Below are 24,907 nucleotides of genomic sequence, written 5' to 3'. Positions count from 1 at the left end.
CACAGATACTCCTCTCCCCCAGTTATTGCAGGACACAGATACTCCTCTCCCCCAGTTATTGCAGGACACAGATGCTCTTCTCCCCCAGTTATTGCAGGACACAGATATTCCTCTCCCCCAGTTATTGCAGGACACAGATACTCCTCTCCCCCAGTTATTGCAGGACACAGATATTCCTCTCCCCCAGTTATTGCAGGACACAGATACTCCTCTCCCCCAGTTATTGCAGGACACAGATATTCCTCTCCCCCAGTTATTGCAGGACACAGATATTCCTCTCCCCCAGTTATTGCAGGACACAGATTCTCCTCTCCCCCAGTTATTGCAGGACACAGATACTCCTCTCCCCCAGTTATTGCAGGACACAGATAATCCTCTCCCTCAGTTATTGCAGGACACAGATATTCCTCTCCCCCAGTTCTTGCAGGACACAGATACTCCTCTCCCCCAGTTATTGCAGGACACAGATACTCTTCTCCCCCAGTTATTGCAGGACACAGATACTCCTCTCCCCCAGTTATTGCAGGACACAGATATTCCTCTCCCCCAGTTATTGCAGGACACAGATACTCTTCTCCCCCAGTTATTGCAGGACACAGATGCTCTTCTCCCCCAGTTATTGCAGGACACAGATACTCCTCTCCCCCAGTTATTGCAGGACACAGATGCTCTTCTCCCCCAGTTATTGCAGGACACAGATATTCCTCTCCCCCAGTTATTGCAGGACACAGATATTCCTCTCCCCCAGTTATTGCAGGACACAGATACTCCTCTCCCCCAGTTATTGCAGGACACAGATACTCCTCTCCCCCAGTTATTGCAGGACACAGATATTGCTCTCCCCCAGTTATTGCAGGACACAGATACTCCTCTCCCCCAGTTATTGCAGGACACAGATATTCCTCTCCCCCAGTTATTGCAGGACAAAGATACTCCTCTCCCCCAGTTATTGCAGGACACAAATATTCCTTTCCCCCAGTTATTGCAGGACACAGATATTCCTCTCCTCCAGTTATTGCAGGACACAGATACTCCTCTCCCCCAGTTATTGCAGGACACAGATACTCCTCTCCCCCAGTTATTGCAGGACACAGATATTCCTCTTCCCCAGTTATTTCAGGACACAGATACTCCTCTCCCCCAGTTATTGCAGGACACAGATATTCCTCTCCCCCAGTTATTGCAGGACACAGATTCTCCTCTCCCCCAGTTATTGCAAGACACAGATACTCCTCTCCCCCAGTTATTGCAGGACACAGATACTCCTCTCCCCCAGTTATTGCAGGACACAGATGCTCTTCTCCCCCAGTTATTGCAGGACACAGATATTCCTCTCCCCCAGTTATTGCAGGACACAGATACTCCTCTCCCCCAGTTATTGCAGGACACAGATACTCCTCTCCCCCAGTTATTGCAGGACACAGACATTTCTCTCCCCCAGTTATTGCAGGACATAGATGCTCTTCTCCCCTAGTTATTGCAGGACACAGATGCTCTTCTCCCCCAGTTATTGCAGGACACAGATATTCACTGAGGGAGATAGTGAATGGGTGACCAACAGACAGAGGAAGAGTAGGAAGGCAGTGCAGGGGTCCCCTGCGGTCATCTCCCTCCAAAACAGGTATACCGTTTTGGATACTGTTGGCGGAGATGGCTCACCAGGGGAAGGTGGCAGTGGCCAGGTTCATGGCACCGTGGCTGGCTCTGCTGCACAGGAGGGCAGGAAAAAGAGTGGCAGAGCTATAGTGATAGGGGACTCGATTGTAAGGGGAATAGACAGGCGTTTCTGCGGACGCAACCGAGACTCCAGGATGGTATGTTGCCTCCCTGGTGCAAGGGTCAAGGATGTCTCGGAGCGGCTGCAGGACATTCTGGAGGGGGAGGGTGAACAGCCAGTTGTCGTGGTGCATATAGGCACCAACAATATAGGTAAAAAACAGGATGAGGTCCTACAAGCTGAATTTAGGGAGTTAGGAGTTAAACTAAAGAGTAGGACCTCAAAGGTAGTAATCTCAGGATTGCTACCAGTGCCACGGGTTAGTCAGAGTAGGAATGACAGGATAGCTAAGATGAATACGTGGCTTGAGAGATGGTGCAAGCTGGAGGGATTCAAATTCCTGGGCCATTGGAACCGGTTCTGGGGGAGGTGGGACCAGTACAAATTGGACGGTCTGCATCTGGGCAGGACTGGAACCAATGTCCTAGGGGGAGTGTTTGCCAGTGCTGTTGGGGAGGGTTTAAACTAATGTGGCAGGGGGATGGGAACCGATGCAGGAAGTCAGTGGGAAATAAAGTGGTGACAGAAACAAAAGGCAGTAAGGGAGAGTGTACAGAACATGACCGGACAGATGGTCTGAGAAAGCAGGGCAAAGACCAAGGGAAGTCTAGATTAAACTGCATTTATTTCAATGCAAGAAGTCTGATGGGCAAGGCAGATGAACTCAGGGCATGGATGGGTACATGGGACTGGGATGTTATAGCTATTACTGAAACATGGCTAAGGGAGGGGCAGGACTGGCAGCTCAATGTTCCAGGGTACAGATGCTATAGGAAAGATAGAGCAGGAGGTAAGAGAGGAGGGGGAGTTGCGTTCTTGATTAGGGAGAACATCACGGCAGTAGTGAGAGGGGATATATCCGAGGGTTCGCCCACTGAGTCCATATGGGTCGAACTGAAAAATAAGAAGGGAGAGATCACTTTGATAGGATTGTACTACAGACCCCCAAATAGTCAACGGGAAATTGAGGAGCAAATATGTAAGGAGATTACAGACAGCTGCAAGAAAAATAGGGTGGTAATAGTAGGGGACTTTAACTTTCCCAACATTGACTGGGACAGCCATAGCATTAGGGGCTTGGATGGAGAGAAATTTGTTGAGTGTATTCAGGAGGAATTTCTCATTCAGTATGTGGATGGCCCGACTAGAGAGGGGGCAAAACTTGACCTCCTCTTGGGAAATAAGGAAGGGCAGGTGACAGAAGTGTTAGTGAGGGATCACTTTGGGACCAGTGATCATAATTCCATTAGTTTTAAGATAGCTATGGAGAAGGATAGGTCTGGCCCAAAAGTTAAAATTCTAAATTGGGGAAAGGCCAATTTTGATGGTATTAGACAGGAACTTTCAGAAGTTGATTGGGAGAGTCTGTTGGCAGGCAAAGGGACGTCTGGTAAGTGGGAGGCTTTCAAAAGTGTGTTAACCAGGGTTCAGGGTAAGCACATTCCTTATAAAGTGAAGGGCAAGGCTGGTAGAAGTAGGGAACCTTGGATGACTCGGGAGATTGAGGCACTAGTCAAAAATAAGAAGGAGGCATATGACATGCATAGGCAGCTGGGATCAAGTGGATCCCTTGAAGAGTATAGAGATTGCCGGAGTAGAGTTAAGAGAGAAATCAGGAGGGCAAAAAGGGGATATGAGATTGCTTTGGCAGATCAGGCAAAGGTGAATCCAAAGAGCTTCTACAAATACATAAAGGGCAAAAGGGTAACTAGGGAGAGAGTAGGGCCTCTTAAGGATCAACAAGGTCATCTAAGTGCGGAACCACAAGAGATGGGTGAGATCCTGAATGAATATTTCACATCGGTATTTACGGTTGAGAAAGGCATGGATGTTAGGGAACTTGGGGAAATAAATAGTGATGTCTTGAGGAGTGTACATATTACAGAGAGGGAGGTGCTGGAAGTCTTAACGCGCATCAAGGTAGATAAATCTCCGGGACCTGATGAAATGTATCCCAGGACGTTATGGGAGGTTAGGGAGGAAATTGCGGGTCCCCTAGCAGAGATATTTGAATCATCCACCGCTACAGGTGAGGTGCCTGAAGATTGGAGGGTAGCAAATGTTGTGCCTTTGTTTAAGAAGGGCGGCAGGGAAAAGCCTGGGAACTACAGACCAGTGAGCCTGACATCTGTAGTGGGTAAGTTGTTAGAGGGTATTCTGAGGGACAGGATCTACAGGCATTTGGAGAGGCAGGGACTAATTAGGAACAGTCAGCATGGTTTTGTGAGAGGAAAATCATGTCTCACGAATTTGATTGAGTTTTTTGAAGGGGTAACCAAGAAGATAGATGAGGGCTGTGCAGTAGACGTGGTCTACATGGACTTCAGCAAAGCATTTGACAAGGTACCGCATGGTAGGTTGTTACATAAGGTTAAATCTCATGGGATCCAAGGTGAGGTAGCCAATTGGATACAAAATTGGCTTGACGACAGAAGACAGAGGGTGGTTGTCGAGGGTTGTTTTTCAAACTGGATGCCTATGTCCAGCGGTGTGCCTCAGGGATCGGTGCTGGGTCCGCTGTTATTTGTTATTTATATTAATGATTTGGATGAGAATTTAGGAGGCATGGTTAGTAAGTTTGCAGATGACACCAAGATTGGTGGCATTGTGGACAGTGAAGAAGGTTATCTAGGATTGCAACGGGATCTTGATAAATTGGGCCAGTGGGCCGATGAATGGCAGATGGAGTTTAATTTAGATAAATGTGAGGTGATGCATTTTGGTAGATCGAATCGGGCCAGGACCTACTCCGTTAATGGTAGGGCGTTGGGGAGAGTTATAGAACAAAGAGATCTGGGAGTACAGATTCATAGCTCCTTGAAAGTGGAGTCACAGGTGGATAGGGTGGTGAAGAAGGCATTCAGCATGCTTGGTTTCATTGGTCAGAACATTGAATGCAGGAGTTGGGATGTCTTGTTGAAGTTGTACAGGGCATTGGTGAGGCCACACTTGGAGTACTGTGTACAGTTCTGGTCACCCTATTATAGAAAGGATATTATTAAACTAGAAAGAGTGCAGAAAAGATTTACTAGGATGCTACCGGGACTTGATGGTTTGACTTACAGGGAGAGGTTAGACAGACTGGGACTTTATTCCCTGGAGAGTAGGAGGTTAAGGGGTGATCTTATAGAAGTCTATAAAATAATGAGGGGCATAGATAAGGTCGATAGTCAAAATCTTTTCCCAAAGGTAGGGGAGTCTATAACGAGGGGGCACAGATTTAAGGTGAGAGGGGAGAGATACAAAAGGATCCAGAGGGGCAATTTTTTCACTCAAAGGGTGGTGAGTGTCTGGAACGAGCTGCCAGAGGCAGTAGTAGAGGCGGGTACAATTTTGTCTTTTAAAAAGCATTTGGACAGTTACATGGGGAAGATGGGTATCGAGGGATATGGGCCAAGTGCAGGCAATTGGGACTAGCTTAGTGGTATAAACTGGGCGACATGGACATGTTGGGCCGAAGGGCCTGTTTCCATGTTGTAACTTCTATGATTCTATGATTCCTCTCCCCCAGTTATTGCAGGACACAGATATTTCTCTCCCCCAGTTATTGCAGGACACAGATACTCTCTCCCTCAGTTATTGCAGGACACAGATGCTCTTCTCCCCCAGTTATTGCAGGACACAGATACTCCTCTCCCCCAGTTATTGCAGGACACAGATGCTCTTCTCCCCCAGTTATTGCAGGACACAGATATTCCTCTCCCCCAGTTATTGCAGGACACAGATACTCCTCTCCCCCAGTTATTGCAGGACACAGATGCTCTTCTCCCCCAGTTATTGCAGGACACAGATATTCCTCTCCCCCAGTTATTGCAGGACACAGATACTCCTCTCCCCCAGTTATTGCAGGACACAGATATTCCTCTACCCCAGTTATTGCAGGACACAGATACTCCTCTCCCCCAGTTATTGCAGGACACAGATATTCCTCTCCCCCAGTTATTGCAGGACACAGATACTCCTCTCCCCCAGTTATTGCAGGACACAGATATTCCTCTCCCCCAGTTATTGCAGGACACAGATACTCTTCTCCCCCAGTTATTACAGGACACAGATTCTCTTCTCCCCCAGTTATTGCAGGACACAGATATTCCTCTCCCCCAGTTATTGCAGGACACAGATATTCCTCTCCCCCAGTTATTGCAGGACACAGATACTCCTCTCCCCCAGTTATTGCAGGACACAGATATTCCTCTCTCCCAGTTATTGCAGGACACAGATATTCCTCTCCCCCAGTTGTTGCAGGACACAGATATTCCTCTCCCCCAGTTATTGCAGGACACAGATATTCCTTTCCCCCAGTTATTGCAGGACACAGATGCTCTTCTCCCCCAGTTATTGCAGGACACAGATATTTCTCTCCCCCAGTTATTGCAGGACACAGATACTCCTCTCCCCCAGTTATTGCAGGACACAGATATTTCTCTCCCCCAGTTATTGCAGGACACATATAGTCTTCTCCCCAGTTATTGCAGGACACAGATATTCCTCTCCCCCAGTTATTGCAGGACACAGATACTCCTCTCCCCCAGTTATTGCAGGACACAGATATTTCTCTCCCCCAGTTATTGCAGGACACAGATAGTCCTCTCCCCCAGTTATTGCAGGACACAGATAGTCCTCTCCCCCAGTTATTGCAGGACACAGATATTTCTCTCCCCCAGTTATTGCAGGACACAGATAGTCCTCTCCCCCAGTTATTGCAGGACACAGATATTTCTCTCCGCCAGTTATTGCAGGACACAGATATTCCTCTCCCCCAGTTATTGCAGGACACAGATACTCCTCTCCCCCAGTTATTGCAGGACACAAATGCACTTCTCCCCCAGTTATTGCAGGACACAGATATTCCTCTCCCCCAGTTATTGCAGGACACAGATACTCCTCTCCCCCAGTTATTGCAGGACACAGATACTCCTCTCCCCCAGTTATTGCAGGACACAGATATTCCTCTCCCCCAGTTATTGCAGGACACAGATACTCCTCTCCCCCAGTTATTGCAGGACACAGATATTCCTCTCCCCCAGTTATTGCAGGACACAGATACTCTTCTCCCCCAGTTATTACAGGACACAGATTCTCTTCTCCCCCAGTTATTGCAGGACACAGATATTCCTCTCCCCCAGTTATTGCAGGACACAGATATTCCTCTCCCCCAGTTATTGCAGGACACAGATACTCCTCTCCCCCAGTTATTGCAGGACACAGATATTCCTCTCTCCCAGTTATTGCAGGACACAGATATTCCTCTCCCCCAGTTGTTGCAGGACACAGATATTCCTCTCCCCCAGTTATTGCAGGACACAGATATTCCTCTCCCCCAGTTATTGCAGGACACAGATGCTCTTCTCCCCCAGTTATTGCAGGACACAGATATTTCTCTCCCCCAGTTATTGCAGGACACAGATACTCCTCTCCCCCAGTTATTGCAGGACACAGATATTTCTCTCCCCCAGTTATTGCAGGACACATATAGTCTTCTCCCCAGTTATTGCAGGACACAGATATTCCTCTCCCCCAGTTATTGCAGGACACAGATACTCCTCTCCCCCAGTTATTGCAGGACACAGATATTTCTCTCCCCCAGTTATTGCAGGACACAGATAGTCCTCTCCCCCAGTTATTGCAGGACACAGATAGTCCTCTCCCCCAGTTATTGCAGGACACAGATATTTCTCTCCCCCAGTTATTGCAGGACACAGATAGTCCTCTCCCCCAGTTATTGCAGGACACAGATATTTCTCTCCGCCAGTTATTGCAGGACACAGATATTCCTCTCCCCCAGTTATTGCAGGACACAGATACTCCTCTCCCCCAGTTATTGCAGGACACAAATGCACTTCTCCCCCAGTTATTGCAGGACACAGATATTCCTCTCCCCCAGTTATTGCAGGACACAGATACTCCTCTCCCCCAGTTATTGCAGGACACAGATACTCCTCTCCCCCAGTTATTGCAGGACACAGATATTCCTCTCCCCCAGTTATTGCAGGAGACAGATACTCCTCTCCCCCAGTTATTGCAGGATACAGATATTCCTCTCCCCCAGTTATTGCAGGACACAGATGCTCTTCTCCCCCAGTTATTGCAGGACACAGATGCTCTTCTCCCTCAGTTATTGCAGGACACAGATGCTCTTCTCCCTCAGTTATTGCAGGACACAGATATTCCTATCCCCCAGTTATTGCAGGACACAGATACTCCTCTCCCCCAGTTATTGCAGGACACAGATTCTCCTCTCCCCCAGTTATTGCAGGACACAGATACTCCTCTCCCCCAGTTATTGCAGGACACAGATACTCCTCTCCCCCAGTTATTGCAGGACACAGATATTCCTCTCCCCCAGTTATTGCAGGACACAGATATTCCCCTCCCCCAGTTATTGCAGGACACAGATACTCCTCTCCCCCAGTTATTGCAGGACACAGATACTCCTCTCCCCCAGTTATTGCAGGACACAGATACTCCTCTCCCCCAGTTATTGCAGGACACAGATATTCCTCTCCCCCAGTTATTGCAGGACACAGATGCTCTTCTCCCCCAGTTATTGCAGGACACAGATGCTCTTCTCCCTCAGTTATTGCAGCCATGTTGTGGAGATGCCGGTGATGGACTGCGGTGGACAAATGTAAAGAATCTTACAACACCAGGTTATCGTCCAACAAATTTATTTTAAAATCACAAGCTTTTGGAGATTATCCCCTATGTCAGGTGAATGAGTGAAAGGTTCTCAAATCGCATATCTTATATTAGGCTGGGACACCATCACACCAATCAAAAGGTGTCGTTGGTGTTCAGACAGATTAGCCACGGAGAACAGTACGTCCCAGTACACTGAATATACATTGTGTCAAATTATACAGACAGAGAGAAAGAGACCCTCATGGCACAGAGAGAGAGAGAATATTAAAAACAGATAACTTTTTTTTCCCCTTGCTGGTGGGTTTACGTGTAGCCTGACATGAACCCAAGATCCCGGTTGAGGCCGTCCTCATGGGTGCAGTTATTGCAGGACACAGATACTCCTCTCCCCCAGTTATTGCAGGACACAGATCTTCCTCTCCCCCAGTTATTGCAGGACACAGATACTCCTCTCCCCCAGTTATTGCAGGACACAGATCTTCCTCTCCCCCAGTTATTGCAGGACACAGATCTTCCTCTCCCCCAGTTATTGCAGGACACAGATACTCCTCTCCCCCAGTTATTGCAGGACACAGATATTCCTCTCCCCCAGTTATTGCAGGACACAGATATTCCTCTCCCCCAGTTATTGCAGGACACAGATACTCCTCTCCCCCAGTTATTGCAGGACACAGATCTTCCTCTCCCCCAGTTATTGCAGGACACAGATCTTCCTCTCCCCCAGTTATTGCAGGACACAGATACTCCTCTCCCCCAGTTATTGCAGGACACAGATATTCCTCTCCCCCAGTTATTGCAGGACACAGATATTCCTCTCCCCCAGTTATTGCAGGACACAGATACTCCTGTCCCCAAGTTGTTGTCGGCTCAGACTCCTTCCCAAGTGTTCCCAGGTCCCAAAATCTGCTGCACAAGTTCTTCCAGGCCCCATACGTGTGACTTCCCCAAATGCCCCATCACTGTTCCCAAACTCCAGTTGCATCCTCCTGACAGCTCCTCCTCCTTTATGTATGCTTCTAGCCTCGAATTACTCCCACAAAAACTCCCTCATCTCAGACCCGCCCACGTAGCTGACAAAGTGCGCACTACAGCCCAAGCCCCAGTCCTCCTTGTCACCAGCCTTCCTTCCCAATCACCTGTTCTCTCCCACACCCCGCCCAACACATTCTTCAAGATTCAATACGCTGCTGTCATCCAGGATGTTGAAAAGAGCAATCCTCTGCTCTATAATTTTATACAGTTCTCTCCACAATGGTTGAAGGTTGAAACTCTCCACCACAGCCAAACAGACAAAACAGTTAGCAGAACTCGCACTCAGACACACTACGGCCTTGTAGGGGTTTGCATACATGAGTAAAAGTGTTTGAGAAGGCACTTCACCCCTCACCACCACATGTTTACCTTTTTTAATCCACGAGCAGCACCGTGGGAGATCAACTGGTCGAAACTTATATTGTTGGACCAACTGCCTGCATTTTTATTATTGGTTTAAATATAGATTTAATGTCCGCATCAGAGTACATTTTTTGAAAAATACTTTCAAATTTACTTTTTTTGTTACAATATTGAGACAATAGATCTCCTTGCTGCTTTTGTCTCCTACCGCCTACAGCCTGAGTCAGCTGGAGACATGACAGCATGTCTGCCAGCCTCTGCAACTCCCGATGCTTGGGATTCAGAGTCAGGCAGCAGGTGGAGAGGAGCATCTCGTGGTTGTGCTCGGTTCAATCACAGGCAAAATGGTGACTCCGCGAGGGGGATCTACTCTGCTTTAAATAATCAAAATGAATATCAGTTTATATCAATCCTTGAATTAGAAGTGGAATAACAGCAGTTTGGCTATCAATTGCACAATAGCGCATCCCGCTCCTTTAATAAAGAAGCAGTGTCTTATTAAACTGCAGCTGCATTACCTGCTAATGGGCAATGTATGTCCAGTTAATTTCAATGTCATTAATATTGAGCAGCTAAATTCTGATTATCATAAAATATTATTTAAGTTTTGTTTGCATTTGACTAGCAAATTATCATAATTTTAACAATTATCAATAGATGTTGACTTTCCTTTCATAGTTCTATCACAAAGATGTGAATTTTTACCTATTACATGTAGTAGTATGAATATACTAAATGCATGGTAATTTTTCTAGTCATTTCATACTCATTTAGCTATCCGCCTAGCATGCACTATTCTTCAGCTACGATGGAGAATTGGGGCCATGTTCCCAGGTATCCACAAGTGTCATTCTGTAACGGGTCACAAAGAGGTGAGCGGTACAGCTTTAGATCTTTGCTTGTTCCCTCTCACTGTCTCTCCATGATGGGTCATCTGTGGTGGGAGGGAAGGAGGGTGGAAATCAGGGGCTAGAGGCCCATCCTATCGTCCAGTGGCACAACACATTGGTGCATGGATTGCCAACGGGCTGCCATAAAGAAAAGGTTTGTGCCATCCAAGAGAAAGTTTGATCATTCCAAAATATAGGTTTGTGTCAGTGGAATGTTTACAGCTGAAGAAGGTCAGTCTCTGGTTGACCATAGTTTGAAGCTGTGCTGCCTGGTATTGAATGTATTTATAATATTTACTGACAGTCGACTTATTTGGTGACTTTTATACAATATACAATAACCAATTCCTTAAAAGGGAATTGTCATAATTATACGGGAGTGGGGGAACAGATTAATCACACATTATGATATTTCAAAGATTTTGATTAATTTTTGTCGAAGCAAATTACATCATCATGGGGGCTAAATTGGGCCGTGTAGCGCCCGTTGTTTCGGCGCTACGTGGCCTCTCTGACATTCAAGATGGCGTCTTGGATGCGCACGCACATTTCCAGCGTGATGTCATTTTGGTATAGCAGTTAGTGCAGGCGCAAATACCGAATGCTGGAATCATGTAAAGTAGGGAGAAAATGCATGCAATCAGTGTGCAACGCTGATTTAAAATGATAGACACCATTTTGGACCTTAACGCTCAACTCAATGCACAGTCTTACAGTGCCTGAAGGACCTCCTCACCAGTGCTATTTAAAGGGACCATGCAGGTGTTGCAGGTTAATTGCTGGATTATTGCTTCTGGCTGCTGGTGGAGTAGGAAGTGTTTTTGAAGCTCCTTATTCTTACTGAGAGTTCCTAGACTACATTTGAGAGTGGTTTGGCAGGTACTGCTTTACGGTTCAGAAAGTTACAACCATGGTTGAACAACATTCCTGGCAACCATGGCGCTCTGCTAGGGTTCTCGCTGGGCAATGAGCACGACTGGGAGCACGCAGAGAGGCCACGCATAGCAGGTCAAGCTTTGAGGAGATGGAGGATGAGGCAGCGCAGGGCACTGAGCAGGAGACCCTACCCAATGAAGGCCTTCTGGGACCAATTCTCTTACGTCAACATGAGCGAGGAGGATTGCATCCGACGCCCGAGGTTCACCAAGGAAGCCGTGATGGAGATCTGTCAACTGGTGCGGCCACAACTGCAGCCTCAGAGCAGGGCGAGGACAGCATTGCCTGTGGCTGTGAAGGTCACCACGGCATTGAATTTCTACGGCTCAGGATCATTTCAGGCCCCTGCTGGCGACATGTGCAACATCTCACGGTGTGCCGTGCATTGCTGCATAGGGGAGGCTCGTTCGCACTGCAGGCTTCCCCATGGTGCAGGGTGCCATTGACTGCACACATATTGCCCTACGTGCTCCGCATATCAACTCGGCCATCTTCATCAACCGAAACGGCTTCCACTCCCTGAACATGCAGCTGGTGTGCGACCACACGCATCGCATCTTGGAGGTCGATGTCCGCTACACTGGGACCAGTCATGACGCCTTCATCATGCGGCAGTCCAATGTACCAGCTATCTTTCACCTGACTCAGCAAGTCAAAGGCTGGCTACTGGGCGACAAGGGTTATCCCCTCACGCCGTGGCTCATGACACCGGTCAGGAACTCACGCACACGTGCACAGCAGGCCTATAATGAGAGCCATGCTGCCACACGCAACATCGTGGAGCACACCATAGGCCTCCTCAAACAACGCTTCCGCTGCCTGGACCGGTCTGGAGGAGCCCTGCAGTACTCCCCTGAGTGGGTGGGCAGATTCATGGTGGTCTGCTGCATGCTGCACAACCTCGCCATCATGAGGGACCAATCTTTGCCACCAATGATTGGAGAAGACCCTGAGCCAGAGGTGGAGGAGAAAGAGGCTGAGCAGGAAGAAGAGGCTGAGGAGGAGGATGAGGAGGAGGAGGAGGGTGTGGAGCTGGAGGAGGAAGTGGAGGAAGATGCAAGGGTGCAACAGGAACCACACGCCTTGTCTGAAAGGGCTCTGTGTGCTCGCCTGATCCGTGCCCGCTATCAGTAATATGAACTACATCCCCCAACTCACCAACAGTCCTACACTCCCCACCTTTGCGCTTCCACAAGACAATCAAATCGCCCTCCATCTGATTACACATTGGTTTCCCCCTCAGCTCATTGCATAAATAAAAACCACCACCAAATGCAAAATCAAAGTCTCATTTATCAATGAATAAATGAAATGTTGCAAACATAACAGAACTATTTACCCTTGTGCACTCCCTTAGTGCCTGTTGTTCATGTGCCTTCACCTATCCCAGTGCTCCTACGAGGTGCTTCCCCAGTGGGAGGCTGTTGGCCTTCAATGGAGGAGTGTGTAGATGGCCTTGGAGGACGACCTCGGTCAGCTCTGGGCCTGGAAAGCCCGGTTTCAGACTGCACCATCTCAGCATGGGCTGCAGCAGTCTGGCCTGGCTGGCTGATAGGCAACAACAGGGGCACTGGCAGAGTGGCAGGGGTGGGAGCAGGAAAGCTGTCGTCCTGAGAGAGGACAGCAGGTCCGACTGCCATGGTGCCACTGCCACTCTCCCAGGGCGGCGCCTCAGCAATCCTGGTGATCAGCTGGAGAACGGATTGCTGGAGTGCTGTGATGCCCTGGAAGCCCCGTTTCACAGTGGTCCCCAGACCCACTATAGCAGCAGTCTGAGCTTCCAAGGCAGCAGTCTGAGCTGCAAATGCAGCAGTCAGACCTTGGATGGCAGATGTTTGTGCTGCAATGGAGGCTGTGACATCAGTCATCAGACGCTGCATCATGGTGGGTTCCACAGGTGCTCTGATGGAGGTGACCACCTGTTCCATGTTGGAAAGGATGGGCTCCAAGCTCTGAGCAAAGCCCTGAGCCAAGTTGGAGCTGGACTCCTCCATGCCCTTCTCATTATACGCAGACTTTCTGGCAGGCTTTCCAGTGCCCCAAGCATTTGTTGGTGTACGCCCATCAGCCGTCTTCTGTAGCCTGGCCCATCGAAGTCCTCATTTGACTCCTCTGCAGCAGAACTAGTGAGCGACCTCACCCTTTGGCGAGCTGGCACCTGTGGTATCCGTTCCCTCCGCCCCGGCTCCTGCGCACTTGTGCTCGGTGTCTCACCACGTGCAGATCCCTCCTCTAACCTAACCTCTAAAGGACCCGCAAAGTCAGTCTCTGAGCTGGTGGATGCGAGTGTCTGATCGAGTGACAGTGTGGCTTCAGTGTCCTCCTCCTCTTCCTCTTCCTCTTCCTCCTCCGATGGTACCGCCACGTGTTCTTGGGTATCTGCAATGACAAAGAGAAACAGGTTGCGTTGTGGAGTGGGGAGAGGAGCAAGTAAGACGTGTGTGCTTACAGCATCTGCAGCACGTGAGTCAGAAAAGATTATGGGAGGAGGGAGATGTGGAAAAGGAGAAGGAGCATTAGATATGCAGAGACCCCCTTCATCGGGACCTCTAGCACGGCATGTTGTGATGGCTGCAGCGATGGCCCGCTCAATGATCCGAAGCACTGTCTCCTCTAGGGGGGTGAGGACCTGTCCACCCTCAGGTCCCTCCTGCTGCCGGCTGTATGCGCCACCTTCTCCTGCAAGACAGAGGACATATGTCAGTGAGTATCCTGCAAGGTGTGTGGGTGATGTGCCTGTCGTGGTCAAATAGCTGCCAGTGTCTGTGACCTGTGAGTGGTGGTTGTGTGGCCTGCAAGTGTGGTACTATGTGCGGGTGAGATGCAGCATGCCGAGTGCAGCATTGCGTATGGATGGGCAGTGTTTGTTGGTGGGTGGGTGACGGGGAGTGTGATGCGTGGAGCAGTGGTGCATTTGGTTGGATGTGTCACTTGACACTTGCATTCACTCACCTTGACCACTCGTGTCAAATCATTGAACTTCTTTCGGCACTGTACCCACGTGCGTGGTGCAATGCTCCTGGCGTTGACGTCCTGCGCCACAGCCTGCCAATGCCTGCGGAGCTGCAGTCTGGCGGGTCTCCTGCCACCCTGCGGGTACATGTTGGCCCTCCTTTCGTCCACCCCTTCCACCAGGGCCTCCAGGACATCATCAGAGAAGCATGGAGCCCTCTCTCGTGCCGGTCCTGCTATCCTCGTGGCCATTTTTCCCTTCTCCTAGTAAGCTATGTACCTGCCTTTTGTAATGTGCACCTGCACCTTTAAGAGGTGCAGGCTGCTGATGACATGCGCTGTGGACGCCCCATTTCCAACTTCCTCACTCTCCGTGCAGTCTCTTGGCAGCGTGGGTAGCGCTCGTTGCACGGAAGTATCGTGGTAAATAGCAGATAGCACGAAGTTCACATTCTGCCTGTGTAGGGTCCATCGGGCGTGGGGTACTAGGGCATCACCCTACCCCCGCCCGAAAACGGCCCTTATCGAATCTTTACCCCCGTATCTCTAGTTTACAAAATTTTGGAAATTATTCAGAAGTGACCATGTCTCTTTAAACATCCTGAAAAATTCAGGAAAATATTAAATGGAAATTAAAAGAATAATCTGTTCTACAAGGCTCAGAGTGAACTGGAATCAAGTAAGCTAGGCAAGAAAAGAAAGCTTAATGACAATTAAAAAGCAATTAGCTAGACTACTAATTGCGATTTTTACTGCAACAAACTTCAAAGGCACATTGTTAAAAAGAAATCATAAACGTAGGGGAAGAGCCGAGGCCCATAATGCAGGGCATCACCAAGATTAAAAGAGCAGGATAAATCAGATAGTATTGATTACGTAATGTCAAGCTTAGGTTTTAAAAGCCTGCAAATTATAGGGGAAGGAAAGACCAAAAGGTAAAGAGTGTAAGAGGAACAAAGACAGACAAACAGACCAGTGGATTGGTACAAGGAAAACCAACGTTTATTAATAAGAAAACTAAAACTACAAGGTAAACAGTATAATACAGAAGATAAAGAAATCGCTATGGATGTAATACAGTCTTACACTTATCGGGTTGAAAGAAACGGACACATTGAGGGAAAATTCTAAAATCACAAGTTTAGCAATATCCCTTAACCCCCAACCTTACACTTATGCTAGGTTGTCTTGTGGCGGCCAGAAAATTAATGCTCACCGGTGAAAACAGATGAAAAAGGCCTGGCCTCCTGCTGCGTTTGCGAGGTTTTTCTGGATGGCCTTCCTTCTCAAGTCTGAGCTAGTGAGCAGCAGGACCCCGGCCACCAGGCGAAGAGAGCAGCCCGAGAGAGATACTGGGCAGCCCCAGTTATACCCTCTTGGTAACAGGTTTTTTTCATACCTTATCAGCTTGCTTCATTGTTTGATTTAAGCACGAAACGTAAGACAAAGGACCCCATCTCTGGCCCATTTACATTAATGGCCATTTCCTGTATCGATCTGTTCGCTAACTGCTTTACTATTGTTCCGAATGTACCTTGATGGTTCACCTTTTGTCCTGCGATCACTTCCTGCTCGAATTTTGATGTGTTGGCCGGCTATGTTGATAGCTTGCCTCAGGGCTAGAATGCAGCTGCATTGTTTAAAGAAACCTGTCTGAGACACGAAGCCTGTCGAGTTGTTGAGAATGCAATTTCAAATCTGCCGGTCCTCGGCCATGTGTCTGACTGCAGCCATTTTGAGAGACCTTGGATTTTTTAAAACAGTTACACCAGGGTTTCTTTAATAACTCCAATAAATCTTCGGGGTGGGGGGAACATGTGAAATTTTGCGAATCCCTTCAAGAGTTCAGTAGGGAAAGAGTGAGTTGGAGCAGGAGATGGTACCATGAGTCTAGATTTCACTACAGTGCAGATGCAGGGAGGAGACGGTGTGCGGACAGCATATTTGGAGCTAGGAGGAACAAGAGAAAACAATTCATAAGAGCGCTGATCATAATAGTATCAATAAAATAAAGACACAAGAAAGATTACAATGGAGATTAAGAAAGAGAGTGTTCAGAGTGCTGTTCAATTAAGAGGTTAATTGGGCTTGTGACCCTTGTTAAAAAGTTAGTGAGCATCATTGACACAAGCATAGCATAACGTTTAATAGAAGAGCAATGTCAGGTTTTAGTTTATATAAAAATGTTAAGTGGAATTAATCTAATACATTTCCCGCTGAAGTACATCTAAAAGCTCCAGAGATAGTCAGTCAGTCATGACACTATTGTGCAGTGCCTTTGTTTCTTCTGGCCTCGTGACCCTTAGTTAATTAGCATTGCTATGGCAATATGAAAAGCCGTGCTAATATATTTGCAGCTCAAATCTATGTTCAAATTGAACAATGTCAGCCGACACTTTGGGGCGGCGTTGGATTTTTTATATTGTGTTGTGCAATCATTGGAAGTTTTTATCAACAACAATAACAACTTGCATTTATGTAGTGCCTTTAATGTAGTAAAACGCCCACAGGAACTTCACAGGAACATATCATCAGTACAGTAATTTGAGTAATGCTGTTGCTAATTATGTTTCACACAGAGGCACAATGTAATGAAAAATATATGATATATGTGTGTGTGTGGGTACAGTGGTTACTGTGGTGTAGCAGACTAGTAATCCAGAGGTCTGGACTAATAATCCAGTGAACATGAGTTCAAATTCTGCACTTTGACAATTTGAATTCAGTTTAAAAAATCTGAGAAGAGACTTCTGTTCCACCAGTTTGGACTGAATTCAAACTCTATTCCCAAAGGTGAGAGACTGTGTACTTATCCACAGTGCCATTAAGGCCCTGAAATGTTGTAGTTACTATGTCAGGTTATCTTTTGTGGAAATATATGCGATCTGAATAGAGTTGTTCAGGGTTTATATGCAATCCCAATGTAACAGGCTATTCCATAGTCATCTGCAGTTCACTCTCAAATGTTTCATTCTGTCTAATATATACAAGTTACTTTTATCATCATGTTTCAGTTCCTGGAAAGCCATCTAGGGGGAAGATTTCTGCTGTGAGCTAAGTGCAACAAAATTACTTTATAAATCATATACTTTGTTTATGATTTTGGTACACATAGTTGGAGAGGAACATCAGAACAGAAGTAAGCAATTCAGCCCTTTGAGACTGCTCTGCTATTTTGTTAGTTATCTTTTTAATCCCAGTTCTCTGCCCTTTCTCCATTTTACTTAATACCCTACTCATAGGAATATGGGAAGACTTATAAAACATAGAAAATGTCCCCCTCCCCCCTGCATCCCCCTCAATTCATAGTCTACCTGTGGTGAAGAGGTTGGGGAATGGGGGATGATGGCCATGTGATGTCAGGTGTAATATTGCAATGAATGTCCCATTCTGTAGGTTGAGTACAATTGGGAGTTGTCGGCCTGTTCTGATATGAGAGCATGGAGGTTGAAAATACATTTTTTGTTTAGAAAATAAGTTTTCAGAAGAATTTAGATATATTGAGATTTGGGACTGATGTGGAGTGGTGAGAATGTGAAACTCGTTACCACATCAAGTGGTTGAGACGATTAGCATAGATGTATTTAAGGGGAAGCTAGATAAGTACATGAGGGAGAATGGAATAGGAGGATATGTTGATAGGGTGAGATGAAGTATGGTTCAGAAGTAAGAGAGGAGGCTCATGTGGAGCATAAATACCAGCATAGACCTAGTGGGCAGAATGGCCGGCTTCTGTGCTGTAAAATTCTATGTAATGCTATGATATAATATTTGTAACCTAAACTAAAAATTATGATATAGTTTATAAACCACAGAGGTGAAATTTCATCTGCTGATAATTTCACAGTTTAGTACGAACTGAGTATTTTGTTGAAACTATGGACACAAGGAATCTTAACCCCTACATGCATTAAGAAGTGATATTTTCATGTATTTTTCTAACTGATGATGAATAGATTTGAGTTTGATTTGTGATACAAAAGATGTGCATATTTTGAGAGCTGATAAGGGCATTTGGTATTTAGCGAGTTACAATCACTAAGGTATTTATTGGTAACAAATTCTTTCTTTACGCCTGGAATATCTATGCCCAGTATTTTAGTGGAAACAGATGAGACATAACTCCCCATGCTTCAATAAACTGATGAACTGCTGAAATAAAATCATGAATGTAGCGTGCATTAATTTTTATTAGAGTACGGTAGGACATTAAATCAATGACTTTGTACAGGTTGCATTGATTTATTTGCATTCACTGGTGTCTAATAAAATGCAAGGCCATCAAATCCTTTACTGCTGTTTATATTAACTTGTTTTTTGTTGTCTTTTGTTGACAGACCAGCAGTTCTCATGGTCACCTTCACAGCACTTCAATGAAGACATATATTCTCCTTCATCAAGGACCATGAAAGGATTAACTGGTAGCCGTACGCAGCCCCAGCTCAGCTCAGCACACACTTGTGGCCTGGTAACTGAGGACTGTGAGCATTCTCATGACCATATGCACCATGGGCTGGATTCTAGGCAGTCGTACTTGCTCAGCCCAACTGACAGCTGCCAAATGGACCATCATCGGTGTTCGCCTAGAAGTTCTATACATTCTGAGTGTATGATGATGCCCATGATGGTAGGAGAGCATATGTCAAGCAGTACTTTTCCCAGAATGCACTACACTTCACATTATGATTCCAGGGACGACTGTGCCAGTGTCTCGCACACGGGCAGCAAGATTAATCGCATCCCAGCTAATCTGCTGGACCAGTTTGAAAAGCAATTGCCTCTGCATCGTGATGGTTTTCATACACTGCAGTACCAACGAACATCCACTACCACCGAACAGCGAAGTGAAAGTCCTGGCAGAATACGGCACCTTGTGCATTCTGTCCAAAAACTTTTCACCAAATCTCACTCTTTGGAAGGGGCCTCGAAAGGAAATGTGAACGGCACAAAAGGCGAAGGTCGGCATTCGGATGATCACCATCATTCCCACCATCCCAAACACGGCAAAAGGAGCAAAAGCAAAGAACGAAAGCCAGAGCCTAAGCATAAGTCTGCAATGACTGCCTGGTGGAGCTCGGATGACAACCTAGACAGTGACAGTACTTACCGTACTCCAAGTGCGATGAGCAGACACCACATCGACCATATCTCTCAGTATTATCCGGAAAATATTCAGGGGGCCTTCAGCGATCTCACTTTGAAGACGTCAAAAAGCAACAACGATGTTAAATGTTCTGCTTGTGAAGGATTGCCTATGACACCTGAGGGGAAATATATGAAAAGAAGCTCCTGGTCCACACTGACTGTAAGCCAGGCCAAGGAAGCCTATCGCAAGTCATCACTTAATCTGGAGAAACCTCTTGTCCATCAGGAAATAAAATCATCTCTAAGGCCATGTCATTTCCTACAAGTAAGTGACAGTCTTACTTCTAATTTTGGCAGTATTGTCATCTTTTTCTTCATGTTATGGCTGTTCTTGGTAGGAATTTAATGTGTATAATGGAAGTTAATAATTACTGTACTAATTCTATTACAAGCCAAGTATCTACTAAACCAGAAGTGCAGCATGTTACACGTAATGAGCATTTTGTCGACTATCCTCGGATCCAATGCCACATTTTTTGACAAATATCGAGTAATTGTAACATCTAATTCTAACATCATTTTGCATCAAGGAAATCAACCCATAGAAAATAAAGAGATTGACAAGTGCTTTAGACTAGCACAGACAGAAACCTAGCACAAACAGGTTAGCCAGTTCACTGAAAGTAGTGCACAGAGGAAATTAAATCCCCAGGTCAATGCATGAAGCATTGGAAAACAAGGATACCATCAAAATTCAGAACTTGAAGTTATCTGTTGGCATTTACAGGAATGTCCATAATAGGTAAACAGCAATTCTGTTAATTTAATGTATCACATAGTTTACCCTCAATTGAGTAACATTGTAGTTTTAGTGACAAATTATTAAATAAACCTTGGTTTCTAATAATCCAAACTTTGACTTCGGACTCTGAAACAGTTGACAAAGCCCAACATTTGGAGCCGGTTTATTTCACCACAATGAATTGCACGTGAAGTTGAATCTGAATTTCAGATGTTTGTTCCCACATTTTTCGACTGCTCCCATGGTAGATCTCCCATTACATTGCATGTCGGTTATCATGTGTAGTTATATATCAATGCGTCTTTGTGGTTTGCCGGCTCTCCGTGTATCTGTTCTTGGTTTCAAGCAGATCTGCTGCTTTGTTTCTGTGGGATAGATGCTCATCTTTAACACCTGGTCGTAAGGCATCATCTAGGCACAGCACTGAATGGAAAATTGCGTGAGTGGGATCAGACCCCATAATGGAGCCCGCCCGATTTCCTTCATTCAATACCCCACCTAATTTTCCTATCTGCACTGTGCCCAGGCAATGCATTATACCCATGCAATGGTTTATACCTGGGCAATGTTTTATACCCAGGCGATGCTTTATACCCTTGCAATGTTTTATACCCAGGCAATGTTTTATACCCTTGCAATGTTTTATACCCAGGCAATGGTTTATACCTGGGCAATGTTTTATACCCAGGCGATGCTTTATACCCATGCAATGTTTTATACCCATGCAATGTTTTATACCTGGGCAATGTTTTATACCCTTGCAATGTTTTATACCCAGACAATGTTTTATACCCAGGCAATGTTTTATACCCAGGCAATGCATTATACCCAGACAATGTTTTATACCCAGGCAATGTTTTATTCCCAGGCAATACTTTATACCCAGACAATGTTTTATACCCAGGCAATGTTTTATACCCAGGCAATGCTTTAAACCCAGACAATGTTTTATTCCCAGGCGATGTTTTATACCCAGGCAATGCTTTAAACCCAGACAATGTTTTATTCCCAGGCGATGTTTTATACCCAGGCAATGTTTTATACCCAGGCAATGTTTTATTCCCAGGCGATGCTTTAAACCCAGGCAATGTTCTATTCCCAGGCATTGCTTTACACCCAGGCAATGTTTTATTCCCAGGCGATACTTTATACCCAGACAATGTTTTATTCCCAGGCGATACTTTATACCCAGACAATGTTTTATTCCCAGGCGATACTTTATACCCAGGCAATGTTTTATTCCCAGGCATTGCTTTACACCCAGGCAATGCTTTATTCCCAGGCGATGCTTTAAACCCAGACAATGTTTTATTCCCAGGCGATGCTTTACACCCAGGCAATGTTTTATTCCCAGGCGATGCTTTATTCCCAGGCGATGCTTTATTCCCAGGCAATGCTTTATATCTGGGCGATGCTTTATACCCAGGCCATGCTTTATATCCGGGCAATGCTTTATACACAGGTGATGCTTTATACCCAGGCAATGCTTTATACCCAGGTGATGCTTTATACCCAGGCAATACTTTATATCTGGGCGATGCTTTATACCCAGGCCATGCTTTATATCCGGGCAATGCTTTATACACAGGTGATGCTTTATACCCAGGCAATGCTTTATATCTGTGCAATGCTTTATACACAGGCGATGCTTTATATCCAGGCAATGCTTTATATCCGGGCCATGCTTTATATCTGGGCAATGCTTTATATCAGAGCAATGCAGACAAATCTTGTGGTGTTGTGTTTTTATTTTTGTGGAATTCTGCTTTTCTCCATCTGTGCTGTTGTGGCCGTCAGTGTCTTTTTCTGTTGCTCTGGTTGTGATTATGACTTTATCCTATTCTGGGTTTGTGCCTGTGTTTTTTTAAGGGCTTATGATTCTGCGTCTCTATTTTTATGGTTGTCTGTGTTTTTCTGTGTTTGTCCGCTGTTGTTGTTTTTGTCTGTGTCTTTGTAGTCTTGGTTTTTTTTGAATAGTGTTGGATTTTGTTTCTCGATGATGTACTTAAACAGGCAGTGGCTGGGATTCTTCATAGAAGTGCATCCTGTGGTAAGGTGCTGTTGATGGGTGTGCGAGGCATTTTTATAGGAAGAAATAACACAGCTGGGGCAGCATTTGATGGACTTCAGTGAGCATTAGGCCTTTGCATGTTTTGCTGGAGCACAACAATATGAACAATGGGTGGAGAAACAGTGGACAATCCACTAGAATTCACTTCTGGAGTTTAACTAAATAAATGGCAGGTGCCAGCAGAAGTTTGCAATGGGATAAAGGGGCAAAGGTATCTTCTGGGGTGGGTATGATTTGGAAGGGAAGCGGTGGCAATGGAGGTTGGGAGAGACCCACGGTGTGAGCCAGCAGTGGCAGCACGAGAAGAGGGAGTCAAACAGTGAAGAGAATTAATAGAAGGGTAAGGAACAGTAACTCTGGGGAAGGAGGTCAATTTTTGAAGTTTAATATCTAAGATTGGGACTGTATCGGTGGTGTTCGGTATTGTAGAGCTGGAGAAAGTTGCAGAGGTAGTATGATTTGTAGATGAGGATGAGAACTTTCAATTTGATACGTTGTGGGACAGGGATCCAATAAGAGGTGGCAAGTACGGGGCTGATAGGCTAGTGGAACTTAATATGGAACAAGCACTCAGAGAGTGGTTAGAACTCGCTACCAGAAGTAGTTGAGGAGAATAACATCGATGCATTCAAGGAGAAGCTAGATGAGCACATAAGGGAGAAAGGAATAGAAGGATATGCTGATAGGATTAGATTAAGAGGGGTGGGAGGAGACTCATGTGAAGCTTTAACACTGACATAGACCAGTAGGGCCGAATGGTCTGTTTCTGTGCTGTAAATTCGATGTAATTCTATGTAATACCTTGTAATAAAACCCAATGTCAATTATTCAATCATCTTAAATCAGTAGCTCTGGTAATATATAATCTGTTACACAGCATAAAACAGTGTATCCTCTGATTCACTGTGAAGAACGCAATAGTTGATCTGGTAATTTGATATTGCACGCCTCTCACATCTGTCACAAACCAGGCACCACACTTCACTACAGATGCAAAATAATATTTTTAAAAAAAGAGATGGAAAGCCGGTCATTGGCTTGGAGCCTGCAAATGATAAGCAATTTGCTGATTTGTAATTGACCTGAACCAGGATTACAAACGACTGTAATTACTTGGATGCCCACAGGAAGTACTTGAGCAGAGGCTTTAAAGGAACAGGCCAGGTTAACAGCTAAACATCACAGTCATGCTCCAAAGCACACATGAAGACTGCTACAGGAAATTGGACTAATTACCCAAATGATCAAAACCTTTCTGAACCTGGTTCCATTGTGTTGTGTTATTTGGCATCAACGTAGTATAATTTTCTACTGCTTGAAACATTTTTCTCTCGAATGCATATACTGTACTTTTATTTTTATCATAAGCCAATTATGGTGTTCAGCTTGCTAATTCTGCAGTTCTGACAGCCAAATATTTATACAGATCTATCATGAAATCAGAGGTTGATCAGTAGAGAGAAAGTGTTGACAAGCCACCAGGTCGATATGAGCAAGCTTGCGACATTCCCTTCATGCAACACAGCAGAGCTAACCATGTTATCAGTAATGACCCTTTTCCACCTACAGGTGACTGAAAACTGTGACAAACTTTGATCCCTTACAGCATGAAGTTAAATCCGGCTTTTGGCAGAACACAACCTGATAATGTGTGCATGATAACATGATGAGATTTCTACCTCAGTTCTGCTATTTACATCACTTACTTACTTTGCACATAGAATCACAGAAAGATTACAGCACGGAAGGAGGCCATTCAGCCCAAGAGCAATCCAGCTAGTCCCACTCTCCGGTCCTATCCCCGTAGCCCTGCAAATTTTTTCCTTTCAAGTACTTATCCAATTCCCTTTTGAAGGCCATGATTGAATCTGCCTCCACCGCTCCCGCGGGCAGTGCATTCCAGATCCTAACCACTCGCTGTGTAATAAAGTTTTTCCTCATATCACCTTTGGTTCTTTTACTAATCACCTTAAATCTATGTCCTCTGGTCCTTGACCCTTCCGCCAATGGGAACAGTTTCTCTCGATCTACTCTGTCTAGACCCTTCGTGACTTTGAATACCTCTATCAAATCTCCTCTTAACCTTCTCTGTCCCAAGGAGAACAACCCCAGCTTCTCCAGTCTATCCACGTAATTAAAGTCTCTCATCCCTGGAATTATTCTCGTAAATCTTTTCAGCACTCTCTCTAAGGCCTTCACATCTTTCCTAAAGTACGGTGCCCAGAACTGGACACAATACACCAATTGTGGTTGAACCAGTGTTTTATAAAGATCCATCATGACTTCCTTGCTTTTGTACTCCATGCCTCTTTTTATAAAGCCCAGGCTCCCAAATGCTTTTTTAATTGCTTTCTCAA

General features: G+C 45.8%; 1 protein-coding gene across 1 annotated transcript in view; it reads left to right on the top strand.

Annotated features, from left to right (window-relative positions):
* The first annotated feature begins 18,982 nt into the window (after nucleotides 1–18,982).
* LOC137321349 (disks large-associated protein 2-like) overlaps nucleotides 18,983–24,907 on the top strand; it is a 168,754-nt gene continuing 162,829 nt past the window's right edge. Inside the window, 1 exon segment of the mRNA XM_067983735.1 lies at nucleotides 18,983–20,002. Within this exon segment, the coding sequence (XP_067839836.1) occupies nucleotides 18,998–20,002 (1,005 nt within the window). The 5' untranslated portion in view covers nucleotides 18,983–18,997.

Source organism: Heptranchias perlo, chromosome 5, assembly GCF_035084215.1.
Source record: "Heptranchias perlo isolate sHepPer1 chromosome 5, sHepPer1.hap1, whole genome shotgun sequence".
Classification (NCBI taxonomy): Eukaryota; Metazoa; Chordata; class Chondrichthyes; order Hexanchiformes; family Hexanchidae; genus Heptranchias; species Heptranchias perlo.
This window is presented reverse-complemented; position numbering and strand designations above follow the sequence as displayed.